The 15,800-nt window shown below is 45.8% G+C and overlaps 1 protein-coding gene across 3 annotated transcripts in view; it reads right to left on the reverse strand.

Annotated features, from left to right (window-relative positions):
* Window positions 1–14,728, reverse strand: part of LOC114592538 (uncharacterized) — a 32,996-nt gene extending 18,268 nt beyond the window's left edge. Inside the window, exons 1-5 of one of the 3 annotated variants that reach the window (XM_077923111.1) lie at window positions 14,227–14,728; window positions 13,976–14,057; window positions 13,634–13,716; window positions 12,398–12,524; window positions 7,881–9,114 (exon numbers count right to left, since the gene is read on the reverse strand). In XM_077923111.1, coding sequence (XP_077779237.1) covers window positions 7,881–9,114; window positions 12,398–12,524; window positions 13,634–13,716; window positions 13,976–14,057; window positions 14,227–14,628 — 1,928 coding nt within the window. In that variant the 5' untranslated portion in view covers window positions 14,629–14,728. Of the gene's footprint in view, window positions 1–692; window positions 9,115–12,397; window positions 12,525–13,633; window positions 13,717–13,975; window positions 14,061–14,226 lie in introns of those variants that run through there. The other 2 variants (XM_077923109.1, XM_077923105.1) reach the window with 2 other exon arrangements.
* Window positions 14,729–15,800: the final 1,072 nt, after the last annotated feature.

Raw genomic sequence — 15,800 nt, forward strand, 5'->3', positions numbered from 1 at the left:
AGAAGTAGAACAATTGAAATTGAAAAGATTTGAACATATAAGTCAGTTAGTTACAGATTGGTTGCAAAAATCCAGAAGTGAACTGTACAAACTTGTACAAGAACTCAATAACAGGCCTGATTTCTGAAGGGCTTTGCTGACCTTGTGAAAATGGCCTAGCACACCAATTTACATCTCTAAGATTTTGCAGAGTTTCAACTGGGCCACACTGGCTGGCCCTGAGTCTCACAGTTGCTGGGCCCAAGTTGCCCTGCCCTCGCATGAAATCTTGGGTTTGCAGTTTGGGGAGAGGAGAGACTGCCTGCTGAGGGGCGGGAGGGCTAGGGAGGCCCCCTAGATTTAGAGGCCCTAGGCTTCAGCCTGCTTAGCCTATACAGTGGTACCTCAGGTTAAGTACTTAATTCGTTCCGGAGGTCCGTTCTTAACCTGAAGCTGTTCTTACCCTGAAGCTGTTCTTAACCTGAAGCACCACTTTAGCTAATGGGGCCTCCTGCTGCCGCTGCGCCACCGGAGCACGATTTCTGTTCTCATCCTGAAGCAAAGTTCTTAACCCAAGGTACTATTTCTGGGTTAGCAGAGTCTGTAACCTGAAGCGTCTGTAACCAGAGGTACCACTGTACATAAATCCGGCACTGGGTCTATTCTCATCTGGAAGTGAACTCACATTTGAAACAATGAGTAAGAAGTCAAAGTGAATTTCCTGGGACACATTTTATTCCACCTCACCTACAATTCTGTGTGCTGAACACACACAAACACATAGCTAATATGAAATTCCTGGGAGTTATAGTCTCCAAACAACATTAAACTCGTGCAAGCAGGTTAATGATTTCCTCGCCTCCTTGAATTCTCCAGACAAACGACATTTATGATACTTTAGAAGTGCAGATCACTGTGGATGAAATCGTGCATTTCTACTCTTAACATTACATCTTAAAATATATTATGCTTTGATACGGAAGTAGCAACACTGCACCAAAGGAACATAACAAAGACACATAAAGGGAACATTTTAAGAAACACAACTTTAAAATACATTCAAGTATGGGTGTGTTTTGCTTCAAATGTAGGGTGTGTACAGTCTCAGTGGCATTCCAGGTCCCCCAACTTCAGATTTCTTGACCTGAAGAACTGGGCTGCCTATAACTAAGCAGGTTAACGGGTGTGATAAGATTTCTGCGATGGTTGTTTAATTCCATTTTAGAAGCTGTGTGTCCCAGTCCAGGCGCCGAGACGGTGATCTGCCAGACTCGTCTTTGGAAGCAGCAAAGCCCAGCATCGTGGCCTCTGTCTCTGGAGCAATGCTACATCCTTTCAAGAACTTCTGAAATATTTTATTTTGATTTCATGTGGTTGTTTTGAGGACCGTTCTCTATCCTGGTCTTCCTTTCAGATGGGACTGTTGATATTGCAAAAATATATCCTTGCAACTGTTCACTAAGCTGCATAAACAACCATCTGTATTTAATTCTTTTTAAAGATTATGGGTTATATTTTGTGGAGCAGGACCTGGGAGGTAAGAGAGAAGCTCAACCTTAGGGGGGGGGGGTGAAGTAAAGTATTTTGGCATTACCTGTGCTATTTTTCCAGAAAAAGAGGTGCCGGAACTGAGTTCACAGGATTTTCACAGGAAAGCAAGGGAGCAATTCATAATGGACGGTTACAATCTTTATTTTGTTGTTGTTTAGTCGTTTAGTCGTGGCCGACTCTTCGTGACCCCATGGACCAGAGTACGCCAGGCCCTCCTGTCTTCCACTGCCTCCCGTAGTTTGGTCAGGCTCATGTTTGTAGCTTCGAGAACACTTTCCAACCATCTCGTCCTCTGTCTCCCCCTTCTCCTTGTGCCCTCCATCTTTCCCAGCATCAGTGTCTTCTCCAGGGAGTCTTCTCTTCTCATGAGATGGCCAAAGTACTGGAGCCTCAGCTTCACGATCTGTCCTTCCAGTGAGCACTCAGGGCTGATTTCCTTAAGAATGGATGCGTTTGATCTTCTTGCAGTCCATGGGACTCTCAAGAGTCTTCTCCAGCACCATAATTCAAAAGCATCAATTCTTCGGCGATCAGCCTTCTTTATGGTCCAGTTCTCACTTCCATACATCACTACTGGGAAAACCATGGCTTTAACTATACAGACCTTTGTTGGCAAGGTGATGTCTCTACTTCTCAAGATGCTGTCTAGGCCTGTCATTGCCCTTCTCCCAAGAAGCAGGCATCTTTTAATTTCGTGGCTGCTGTCACCATCTGCAGTGATCATGGAGCCCAAGAAAGTAAAATCTCTCACTGCCTCCATTTCTTCCCCTTCTATTTGCCAGGAGGTGATGGGACCAGTGGCCATGATCTTCGTTTTTTTGATGTTGAGCTTCAGACCATATTTTGCACTCTCCTCTTTCACCCTCGTTAAAAGGTTCTTTAATTCCTCCTCACTTTCTGCCATCAAGGTTGTGTCATCTGCATATCTGAGGTTGTTGATATTTCTTCCGGCAATCTTAATTCCAGCTTGGGATTCATCCAGCCCGGCCTTTCGCATGATGTATTCTGCATATAAATTAAATAAACAGGGAGACAAAATACAGCCTTGTCGTACTCCTTTCCCAATTTTGAACCAATCAGTTGTTCCATATCCAGTTCTAATTGTAGCTTCTTGTCCCATATAGAGATTTCTCAGGAGACAGATGAGGTGATCAGGCACTCCCATTTCTTTAAGAACTTGCCATAGTTTGCTGTGGTCGACACAGTCAAAGGCTTTTACATAGTCAATGAAGCAGAAGTAGATGTCTTTCTGGAACTCTCTAGCTTTCTCCATAATCCAGCGCAAGTTTGCAATTTGGTCTCTGGTTCCTCTGCCTCTTCTAAATCCAGCTTGCACTTCTGGGAGTTCTCGATCCACATACTGCTTGAGCCTTCCTTGTAGAATTTTAAGCATAACCTTGCTAGCGTGTGAAATGAGTGCAATTGTGCAGTAGTTGGAGCATTCTTTGGCACTGCCCTTCTTTGGGATTGGGATGTAGACTGATCTTCTCCAATCTTCTGTCCACTGCTGAGTTTACAATCTTGATAGGTTCCCTCATTTGTGGTTAGTAGAGAGGATTAAACTGGATAAAAAAAATTATGGTATAGAGCAAGAAAGGACAGACTTTGAAACTCCAGAGTGCACAGATGATGTGAAATGTATAAACCATTGCTGAAATTTGAGACTGAAGAACAGGTGAAAGAATGCATGATTAACGAAAGGGGCACAAACTCTGGTTATAATATATGGAAAGAACACTGAGAACCTAAGTGGACTAAGGAGTTAAAATTTACATTTTGTTATGATCTCAAAGAGATTTTTCATAAAGTGATGTTGCTGGTATTTAACTCCTGGAAAACTTTTTCAGAATGTATAAAGATGTTTCAAATGTTTGCTAGGAATGCCAAGAACACAAAGGGACATTTTATCAAGCTGGATGGACATGTAAAACGGCTAAAATATATATTAGATTCAAATACATACATCATAGCTGTCAATTTACAGATTTGAAAATAAGGGACCAGCAGCCTTGAAAATAAGGGACCTGCAGCCTCACCTGTTCCAGGCACTCCAGTCTTCCTGTCCTCCTGCAGTCTGGTCAAACTCATGCTGGGTAGCTTCAAAAACACTGTCAAACCAACTTTGTAACCAGAGGTTCAACTGACTAGAATCTGAATCACATGCACCACAAGGCCTATGCAGCCTCAACTTAAGATGGCTCCCCGGCCTGGCTTTGCACTGCAAAGTTTGCAGCAGCACGTGCAACAAAATGGTGTCCAGCATTCAAAAAACCCCTCAGCTTGCATGAACTAGCCACACACAAGGCATGCAAGCTCCACCCCCCAGTCGTTCTTAGACTTCTTATTGGGTGAGCAACACAGCCAAGCAACACAGTTGGAGCCTCCCTCCTCCCTGGCCGGCAGGGAGGGAGGGAGTGGAGCTGCTTCCTTTGAAATTTAAGGGACATCATTTAAGGGACATTTAAGGGACATCCATCAATAAGGGACAGCAGCGGGACATGGCGCTGGAATAAGGGACTGTCCCTTCAAATAAGGGACACTTGCATACATTGATACAGATTTTAAAAGTTAATATTCAGTTGACACCAGGACTCTTTTTGGACACACAATTAGAAAAAGGATTATGAAAGATTACTTCAAAACAGGATTACAGCAGCGAGAATGCTATATACACAAAGATGCAAAGATACAGTCCGACCCAGGAATGGCTGATGAAACTATAGGGGTTGGTTCAAATGACAAAGTTAACATGCTTAATTAGAGACAAATCATCACTGACAGTTATTAAGGATTTCCATTTCTTGTGGAGTTTCCGTGTGAAAGAGAAAAGGAACTTGTAATATCTGGATTTACTGGTTTAGAGAACACTTGGATCTGAATGACTGAATAATGTGTTTTGCTGCAGGACAGAGCACCAGAAATCCTTTAATATTTCCTCCCCTTCCATTAATCTTTTTCCCTCTCTTCTTTTGTCCTAACACGAAAAAGGGTTAAAGCACCATTAACAAGCATAGCAAGAGGGTTGTTGTTACTCCTTGTGAATTGGATCTGCTTCCGCATATTGTTGAATATCCCTCGAAACCCTCCGTTTACACCAGTCCAGGTACTGACACTGGTACGTCCTTCAAAGGGGGAGGGGAATGATACCTGGGAGGCATGACAATACCTGAAAGCCGTAACCCGGAAGCTGGCACATCACACACCCAGCTGAGTACCAGGTTGGCATAACTTCATACCCACAGTCACCACCACAACGCATCTAGAGTTGCTGAAACAGCAAAATGTTTCCCCGGTTGCAACCTCAATACCACTTACACCTGGCCTGAGCTCAAGATAAGGGTCAGGAAGCAACTGCCCTGTAGACAAGGAGAATAAATTCCTGACTTCTGCATGTCTTCTCCATGCAACCATTGGTGTGTTTCCTACAGTTGTATAAAAGCTTTATGCATTCTTTGTTTTGGGTCCTTTTGGAGATATCAAAACAAAGACTCACTCCTGCACCTTTGAATAACCACTTTTTAACTTGCCACCTGCTGTCTCTCCATTGACTGGAAGAGGGACAGCACTTTTGGCGTTTTGGGTGTGAAGCTTGGGTTCTTGTGCCAAAGGCCCAATGCAGGAAGGGTGACCCAAGGTCCCGGAAAATGATCTTTTGGGGGTACGAACCTGGGACAAAGGGTGGAGATTAGCCTACCCAGAAGGCGATCAGTCAAGGGTTCTAGTCAGCAGGAGTGCTGAGTTCTGTGAGCAGGGCGTGAGCTGTTGCTGGGTTTACAGGATTAAGCCCACAGCAACTGGAGAACCACAGTACAAGACTAGGCTAGTAGCCAGAGGATTCACACAGTGGAAGGGGCTGCATTACACCAAAGTGTATGCTCCTACTTCCCGGAGTGAAACTCTGCACATGCTCTTAGCAGCAGCTGAACAAAGAGGGCACCAAGTGTACCACTTTGATGTGGATGTGGCTTATTTGAACTCAGACCTGAAGAAGGATCTGTACATTCTACCTCCTCCAGGGTTTGAGGGCAATGAGCCAGGTGTTGTGTGGAAACTGCACAAGTCCATTTATGGCTTGAAACAATTGGCCAGAAATTCAAACGTGTCTGAATGATGCTTTGGAAAGCATGGGTTTCCAGAGAAGTCTTGCAGACAGCTGCCTGTACCTGAAGGGGTCAGAAGATACGCAGGAGCTGGTCTTGGTGTTTGTGGATGACATCATACATGTGCCACAGACAGGGAAACAGGTGCAAGGTTTTGCCAAAGAGCTTGGGAAGCATTTTAAGCTCAAAAACCTTGGTCCAGGAAAGGTTTACCTAGAAGTTCAGATAGACAGATCTGAGAATGGAAGTTTTTTGCTCAGTCAGAAAGGCAAGATTGAGCAGTTGCTTGCGAAGTTCAGGATGTCTGACTGTGCAGGGGTCAGAACGCCCATGGAGAAGAGCTATGTGAAGGACGGTCAGCTTGGGGATCGTTCTGAGTGCCAAAACCCTGAGGTTTTTCAGTCAGCGCTGGGAGTCTGTTGTATCTATCCCAGTGGAGCAGACCTGACATAGCGTTTGCTGTGAATCTGCTCAGAAGGGAGGCTATAAAGCCCAGTGTGAGTGCCTGGCTTGGCCTCAAGAGAGTGCTGAGGTATTTGCAGGATACCAAATATTTTTGCCTCACATTGTCAGCTGAAGGTGACTGCACTGACAGCAATTGGGCAAATCTTGGAGACAGGAAATCAGTGTCTGAGTTGGTAGTGAAGTTTGGGGAATCTCTAGTTGGGTGGAAGTCCTAAAAGCAAAGTCTTATTGCGCTTTCCTCTACTGAAGCTGAGTTCAGTGCGTTGTCTCATTGTGTAGGGAATTGGAGTTCTACCCGTGTTTGGTCCAAGAGATCTGTGGGGATCGTTGCTTGCCCATTATTGTTTGGGAAGACAATCAACCCTGTCTGAAGTTGACAGAGTCAAGTCCAGAACCAAACATTTGGACATACGTTTCCAGAATGTGCGTCAAAGTGTCCAGGAAGGCTTGGTGCGGCTGAAGTACTGTCCAAGCCAGGAGAACCTGGCAGATGGGTTCACTCACTAAACCTTAGAGCTTCCAGTGTCATGGGGAGTTCTGTGAAGGGTTGTTTTTGGGGTAAGTAGTTGTACTTACAGTTTCCCTCAGTATGCAGGACAAGAGGGGGTGTGAGGAAAATCAGAACTTGCAGGTTAAACAGTTCTGTGTATCGTCCCTGTCTACTGAAGTGTGGCTTGTTCACATATGGGAATGTTTCTTTGTGTGTGAGTTACTTTCGTTTTCCGCTGGCGAACAGGAGGATGTCCGCTGTTTCTCCCGGATGAATTATTTTGCTATGCTGTACATAAATTAAAGCTTCTTAGATTAGGAAGAAGCTTGCGTATGGACTGTTATTTATTGCACCCACACAAGGCACATACCGCTGTTGCGGAACTCTGCTTGGAGCCAGGGAGAAGTCCAAAGGCTCAGAGGCACAGGGAAGAGTGTCGGATGCCAGTCTAACTCAACACACACTCCTTATTTCTTCCACACTTCAGTTGGGCAAGAAGAACAAGGTCACCTGCTTGAGGAATATACATGAGACACTGACAAAAATGCCCCCTGGTCAAGTTCTGTTGCTGAATGACAAGAACATTCTTCCAATCCTTGCCCACATACTAATCAAAGCCTCCCCAAATTAAATCCTATATATACCTATTGCGATGACACTGGCCCTCTTAATCAACCTCTTTCCACATTTCATGTGCTGAGATGGCACTGAAATAGTTTCTGCCCTCGGTGACTAATGTTATGTTGATGGAAGTATGTGCTTTTATTAAAGCCTTTCCTACATTTCAAGCACTGATCTGCTTTCACTCTGTATGGATTTCTTCATTGGAAGCTAGACTCCTCTTGGAAGGGAAGCTGTTTCCCCATTTCTAACACGGTTCGTGCTGTGTATGAGTTTTTTGATGGACCATGAGACCTGCCCTCCTTCTAAAAGTCTTTCCACATTCTTGGCATCGAAATGGTATCTCCCCGCTGTGAATTGTTTGATGGGAATTCAGACCTTCTTTCCAACTGAAGCTCTTTCCACATTCCAAGCACTGGTAAGGTCTCTCCCCAGTATGGATTCTTTGATGGGAAGTGAGATTGTGGTTGTGACTGAAGCTCTTTCCACATTCCAAGCACTTATATGGTCTCTCCCCTGTATGAATCACCTGATGGGAAGTGAGATGGTTGGTAGTCCTGAAGCTCTTCCCACATTCCAAGCACTGATAAGGTTTCTCCCCTGTATGAATTTTTTGATGGGAAGTGAGACTCGCCTTCTGGCTGAAACTCTGTCCACATTCCAAGCACTCATACGGTTTCTCTCCTGTATGAATTATTTGGTGCGAAGTGAGCTGCACCCTCTGACCGAAGCTCTTTCCACATTCCAAGCACTCGTAGGGTTTCTCCCCTGTATGAATTCTTTGATGGGATGTGAGATTGGCTCTGTGACTGAAGCTCTTTCCGCATTCCAAGCACTGATATGGTTTCTCCCCTGTATGAATTCTCTGATGGGATGTGAGACTTACCTTATGATTAAAGGTCTTTCCACATTCTTGACATTTAAATGGTTTCTCCCCTGTATGAATTCGTTGATGGTAAGTGAGATAGGAGTTCCGACTGAAGCTCTTTCCACATTCCAAGCACTGAAATGGTTTCTGCCCTGTATGAATTCTTTGATGGAGCATGAGACCTTCCTTCCTTGTGAAGCTCTTTCCACATTCTGGACATCGAAATGGTATCTCCCCACTGTGAATTATTTGATGGGAAGTGAGCCTTGCCTTCTGGATGAAGCTCTGCCCGCATTCCAAGCACTTATAGGGTTTCTCTCCTGTATGAATCATTTGATGGGAAGTGAGATGGGAGCTGCGACTAAAGCTCTTTCCACACTCAAGGCATTGAAAAGGTTTCTCCCCTGTATGAATTATTTGGTGGGATGTGAGATTCACCCTCTGACTGAAACTCTTCCCACATTCCAAGCACTTATAGGGTTTCTCCCCACTGTGAGTTCTTTGATGGGCAACGAATTTCGTACTCTGACTGAAGCTCTTTCCACACTCTTGGCATTTAAAGGGTTTCTCCGCACGATGAATTCTTTGATGTCGATGGAAGCTTGTGCTTCTGTTAAAGTTCTTCCCACATTCCAAGCACTGATAGGGATTCTCACCTGTATGAATTATTTGATGGGAATCGAGACTACTCTTCCACCTGAATCCCTTTCCACATTCCAAGCACTGATAGGATTTCTCCTCACGGTGAATACTTTTATGTCGATGGAAGTTTGGAATTGTATTAAAGTTCTTCCCGCATTCCAAGCAGTGATAAGGTTTCTCTCCAGTATGAATTCTTTGATGGGAAGTGAGAGTGGCACTACGAGTGAAGCTCTTCCCACATTCTGAGCACTGATAGCCTTTCTTCCCAGTGTGCTTTCTTTGATGGGAACGGGAGCTCTGACTGAAGCTCTCTCCACACTCCCAATCTTGATTTGGCTTCTCCACTGTGTGGATTGTGTTGTGGTCTCCTCCATTCTTCATTTCCAATCCACCACCAACTACAATGAAGAGAGAAACTAATTAGATCCTCAGGAAGAAACGGAGCCCCCAATTATTAAACAATGCTAATGAATGTTTGTGAAAGAGAAAGAATGGAAGTTGTGGGGTCTTTCTACAGAGGTCATGACCTTTGTTGAACAGCATTCACAGTGTGATAGCCTGGGACTCTGGCTCGGACTTGGAGCCAGAGGAGTCTCAGTCTGCACCAGATCCTTTGCCTCAGGCAGCATCTGAACCAAGCCTGGGGCCTGATCCTGAAGTCCCAATCTGCACAGGTTCCTATGCAACAAACACCAGCTGGGCCAGGTCAGGGGCCTGAGGCTGCCCTGGTTCCAGATGCAGGGATTCCCTCGTTGCCTTCAGCTGGGCCATCACTTACAGCTGCCCCACTACCAGTTTGGTCAGGGGAGGCTGAGGTGGCCACTGGGTCTAGTAACCCACCGGCATCTCCTGAGCTGCAGAGGCTAAGGTCTGAGAGGAGAGACCCGAGTACTCGCAGGAGGAGTGCTCGCCCTCTGGCAAGACAAGGAGGTGAGTCACCAGGGGGTCAGGACCGGTTGCTACCCTGACAAAGATGAAAGGCTGTCGGACCCCACCCCAGATTGTGGGAGCAACATTGCTGTGTGTCAGATCTGTGTGTCAGATCTGCGTCTTTGCCTGGTTTCCTGCCTCGTGTCCTGCCTTGGCCCTGTCGGACTGACTCACAGCGGAACCTTTGGATTCTGGACCGGACCTGGACTGCGTTTCGCTGGGTACCCCCGGGCCCAGCAAAGACGGACATATTTATGGGAACCAGAGGTTTAAAAAGTCTGGCTCTTTTCTAGGATGGATTTGCCACAATCATGAAATCTACTCCAACTCTAACATTGGTCTTCTCTTTGAAAAATGGGTGGGCAGAGGCTAAAACAAAAACCTAAAACCTGACAGAAGTTACCTCAACTTCCCTAACAACTCTGTGTGTGAATGTTGCCTCTAAAATGCTGTGGAAAGGGTGACTGGGATTCCAGGAGGCCCTTTTTTCAGTTAGGTCTGTTCTCAACTGTCAACTGAGAGAGATTTTCTGTGAGAGCAGCTGCTGCTTGTTTTATGCTGCTATGTGCCTCAGAATAAGTCCATAAAGTCTCATATAGATAGAAGCACACGTAAGTCACTCTTAAGACTTAATGTAGCAGAATTATCTGATGTTGAATTATTTTGGGGTTTTGTGTGTAGCTTATTATGTCTTGAATAATGAATGGAAGAAATAGGTAGTCTTTAAGGTGCTACTGGAAGGAATTTTTTTTGTTTTGAATGGAATAAATGTATAAATAATCAAAATCAATATATATATATATATAAAACTGGTTATAAGCATATGTAAACGTGTCTTAGTATATCAAGTAATATAATGTGTTCTGCTTAAACTCTAAACAGAGAATCTTGCGCAGTCTTTTCTTGGAGAGAAAAAGAGCTATATTTTTTTAAAGGGTCAGACAACCTGGGGCAGCCTCCATGCATATAAACACCGCAGAAAAAGGGTTCTCTCTCAGACACTGATGTTAATATTTTGACCACTGGATGCCACCGTTCTCTTAATTATTCTCTCAAAAATAATTTTTAAAAGCAGATTAAAAAGAAGAATTTTTTTTTAGGATGGTTAGAGGAAATTTTACAGTGGAATAGGAGACGTGGGTGGCGCTGTGGGCTGCACCACAGAGCCTAGGACTTGCCGATCAGAAGGTTGGCAGTTTTAATCCCTGTGACGGGGTGAGCTCCCGTTGCTCGGCCCCTGCTGCTGCCAACCTAGCAGTTCAAAAGCATGTCAAAGTGCAAGTAGATAAATAGGCACCACTCCGGCGGGAAGGTAAACGGCATTTCTGTGCGCTGTTCTGGTTCACCAGAAGCAGCTTAGTCATGCTGGCCACATGACCCGGAAGCTGTACGCTGGCTCCCTCGGCCAATAAAGCGAGATGAGCACCACAACCCCAGAGTCATCTGCAACTGGACCTAATGGTCAGGGGCCCTTTACCTTTAGGAGACTGAGAAAAGTATTAGACAGACTTGAAGTAATACTATGTATTGAGGTAGATGTCTCACCCCCAGAGAAGTTCTTGAAAATGTAAAGAAAGTTTATGGATTTACAATATTTCATCGCAATTTAATAAGAAACTTAAAAGAAAGATTGCCAGATTCATGTGACAGAATTTTCACTATCATTGAAAAGTTAAAGCTGGCAGAATATTCTATGTCTGAGGAACAGAAAGCGAGCTATATTCTTGGATTTTTTTGGGGGGGACATTTTCATATCCAGAATGGATGGCAATCCAAATTTAACACTCTGAATTAACAAAGGAATGCAATGAAAGAAGAGAAGATTCTTCAATCAGATTCTCTAACTCCAGCTTCGTTTCTCAGAGAAGTAACAAGGGCATTCATAAGAAGATTATTTTCTACAACTGTAATAAAGGCAAACGTAAAGGACCCCTGGACGGTTAAGTCCAGTCAAAGGTGATTGTGGGGTTGCAGCACTCATCTGGCTTTCAGGACCAGGGAGCCGGCGTTTGTCCAGGTCATGTGGCCAGCAGGACTAAACTGAAGTGTCAGGCATAGCCCTATTGGCTTTAGCCCAAACGTAGCAGAGTTTTCCTGCACAGTGAAGAAGCTAGTTGAGGCGGTAATGACTAGTCAGCTAGACTCAGAATAGCTATTTACAGGATTTATTAAAAAAGGAAAAATAAAACCAGCAGAGTTTCTGCATACAAAACAAAGCAAAATAAATCCTCTCTTTCTCTCTCTCAAAACCATACACAGCACTTCTACTCCTAACAACACCTCACACCAAACTGAGCTAACAATCCCTTGATAACAGAGTTGAGTGCTGGTCGTTAACCAATCAGAGTAAGTAGTTTCTAGGTCAAGCAGACCTGGGCTTTCTGCCAAGAGTAAATTGACACTGCCTTGAGTTAATTGTGCGAAGCTAGAATCTGCAAGTTTCCCGCGAGAACCAATTAACAGAAACTGAACAAGTTGTAATATTCTGAATCAAAGAACATTTAAGAGTCAAACGACCTGGGGCAACTTCTGTGCATATAAATACCAGACTGTGAAGCCTACATTTAAGAAGGCCTGGTTAGTTAAGACCAGCTTGGTCAATGTTTAAAAAGGCATAAGTGGAGGAAGAATATTCACAGAGAAAACAGTTGATGCCCCTCCATTCAGCTGCATCAAAATATTGGCGGTTCGTCACATAGAGCAACGCATGGAATTTCAAAACAGATATCATGATCCAACAGGGAGCCTTACGGAGAGAGTCCAGGATCCCATGATTCTCCTCCATGACTTCCTTATGCAGAGCTCTCTGGTCAGGATCCAGCAACACCCATTCCTCGTATGTGAAACGAACAGCGACATCTTCAAAGCACACCGGACCCTAAAAGAAAGAGGGAAATGTCCTCCTCTTAGACAACATAAAAATTGCTCTGTTGTGATCATGTCTGAATGGGATTGCTTTGTGCACATGTTCAATACGGATGCTTATTTTAAAATCTTAGTGGAACTCTTTTATTGTGTATTTAAATTATGAGTATTCATCCTTGTGGGGTGTGTGGGGTGATAGTACCCTTGGTGGGGGACACATCCTGCTCCTTCTGGGATGGTTTGTCCATGTTTGGTCCCCATCCTGCACTCCACTCTCACCTGTGGCTCCTAGAAGCTGTCCGCATGAGACAGCGGCCACAATCCTGGGAACGGCTTTGACTGACTAGCTAAACCAGGTGAGAAGAGCCAACAAGTCTCAAACCCTCAATGAGTCAGGGACTTCCCCGTCCATGCTAAGACTAGTTTCAGCACATTGAGCAGAAGATACCAAGAGTAGGTCCCACAGTCAGATTGGTGGTTACTCCCTATGCTTCAGAGAGAAGAGAGGAGCAGATGGGGTTGGTCCACCTGGGAAGGGAGCCCAACTAAGAGAAGGAAAACTTTGATCCTAAACCTCCTCTGCCTTGCGGGTTATCTTCGGGAGAAGAAAAGGCTACGGAGTGAAGCCAACACAAATCTGGAATGGAGTCCCTAAGGCGGTTGGATGGAGCCTTGTACACCTACTTCCAGCAACTCCTACAGCCCAGCTGATGCCAAACATCTTGCTCTGCTTTCCTTTGGACCACGTCAGAGAGTCCAAGAGTGAGGTTTTGTCATCTGGGCAGCCCAGGACCTTCATCCACACTGCCCAGGCTTGTGCCCCAAGGTCAGTTTACTGGTCTCTGCAGCCACAGCAAAGGCTGTGATTCTCCAAGAGTTTGACTTCACCCCCGGAGGCGCACTCCATGGTCTTTCGAGCACCAAAATGTGCAGCTGAGTTTGATGAATCCTGGCACCTTTTTATGGTTTGTCAGCTGCATCCAGAAAATTCAATACATGTGCGGAAACCGTGAAGAGCCACTTTGACAGAAGCCAAGAAAAGAAGAGAGATTTGTTCGGCTCAAAGGCCCCCTGACTGCCCCACCCCTGGGCCTCTTTCCCCACAAGTCTCCTTCCCCCTACCTGATCTGGTTCCACAGCCGCTGCTTCCCCTTCGCCACCAGGAAAAGACGGAGGAGGAGGTCTTGCTGTCATTGTTCTCTCACCTGCGAGAGACAAAGTTAACTGGAAACCCAGAGTGTATGCTGCTCTCTGAGGTTCAGTTGTACAGACGACCCTCAGAAAAAAGTCTCACCTGCTAAGCGTATTTCAACACTTTAACCCATATTTTATTTGTGTAAAAATACTGTCTCTGCTCCTCTGGGCTCTTGGTCTCATACGTCTCCCGTCAAAACATGAAAAGAACCCAGTTATTAGCTTCAAAATCCACTAAATATTACAGTGAAAATTCTCCTTCTTCCTTACCCAGTGGCCTCTCTCTGGTGTCCATCGGAGTCCTCTCTGCCTCAGAGGAATCGGGGCCCATTTCTGCTAACAGATCCTTTCCCTGAAAGAGCAAGAAGGATTCAAAAGAGAAAATGAGGGATTAGAGAACAAAAACTTTAGTGGTATCAGATCTCATTCCTTGGGTGCTACCCAAAAAAGGATGGGTCATTACTAGAGATTTGGAGATGTTCAGAGCCCCTTGGGAGTTTCCAGAGGAAAGTCTCTCTCACCTGCTTTCTCTCCTCTGCCTGACTCAGGAGGAAACCTTCGGCCAGGGCCACCGCCTGGGAACTGGTCTCTGCTCCACATTCCCTCACCCAGCTCTCTATCTCGGGTGGAAGGACAGCCAGGAACTGCTCCAAGATCACCAGGTCCAGCATCTCAGCTTTCGTGTGCCTTTCTGGCTTCAGCCACTGATGGTCTAGTTGGCAGAACCGGCTGCAAACCTCTCGGGGTCCTTCGGCCTCCTGGTAGCAGAACTGCCTGAACTGCTGGCTCTGCACATTGGAGCAGAGAGCGTCCTCCTCACCCAGGATCCTTTGCATGGTGTTTCCCCAGAATCCCCCACTTCTCCCAGTTTGCATATCACAGTCTCTTCCCACTTCAGGACCAGCTGAGTCTTGCTCATCCATCTGTGCTCTCAGGAAGCCTCCAAGAGATCAGAAGGAATCAGAAGGAATCTTCTGCCATGTTCTGTCTGTGCGAATCAGAAGTGCCAGCAAGTCCTACAAAGCAAATGTGTTGCTCTGTTGTTAAATTGATATACCATCAGGAGAAGTAAAACGTTCATTGAACAAGCCTTCATGCTCAGAAAATTATAACTACTGGCCAGTTGCTAATCCCCCTTACCTGAGGAAGGTTCTGGAGTGGGTGGTCAAGGACTAGATGAAGGCGCTCTTAGAGGAAACTGATTTCCTTGAAATATACAGGTCACCCTGTATGGTGACCTCTGTCAAGAGAGAGACAGGGGAAACATGTCCCTCTTAATTATCCTCAATCCCTCAGTGGCTTTTGATACCATCGACTGTGGCATCTTCCTGGAGCGCCTGTCCCAGTTAGGGGTGGGTGTCCGCCCTTTGCGATGGTCCTACTGGGATGAGGTTTCCCAGAGGGTGTTGCTTGGGGAGTGCTTGTCAGCACTGTGGAGCCTTCAATGTGGGGTTGCTCAACATCTATATGAAACCTCCTGAAGAGGAGGAATACCCCCGTCCTCAACTCTTTATTGAGACAAGACGGAGGCCCAGTTAGTGGGTGGTTCCCTAGACCGGATATAGTTTGCTATAGAGTGTTGTATAGTTTGCTATGCAAAATACGTTCTGAAGGTTGACATCCATATCAATGAACAAAGTGACAACTGACGAAGAAAACAGGTGAGCCAATAGGCTTCCTTTTGATTAAGGAAAGAAAAAAGCTGAGCAATGTTAGAAAGTTAATCCAATAAGAATAATGGATCTTACTCTATTTGCCCTGCTCACAATGTTGCAGTGTCTGCTGTCTCCTGGTCTCCTGGATCTGCCAGAAGAAAAGACACAGCAGCAGCAGCAAGGCTGGAGGGAGCGGGCAAAGAGGAGGGAAACACGCCCCCCCCGTCAACTCTTTATTGGGAATAAGGGGCTTTATCCGCAGCTCCCCCCCCCGACCCCTCCCTCCCACAGGGGGCAGAGCCCTGGCCCCCTCCCCCCCCCCGATTTGGGGGCTCCCCTGCAGGATCTGACCAGCCCCCCCGCCCCCTCCCCTGCACCCCGACACCCCCCCCTTCTCCCCACGGCGAGACTCACCCCGAGAGAGGGAGACCCAGCAGCCC

This window comes from Podarcis muralis, chromosome 2 (assembly GCF_964188315.1).
Source record: "Podarcis muralis chromosome 2, rPodMur119.hap1.1, whole genome shotgun sequence".
Lineage (NCBI taxonomy): Eukaryota > Metazoa > Chordata > Lepidosauria > Squamata > Lacertidae > Podarcis > Podarcis muralis.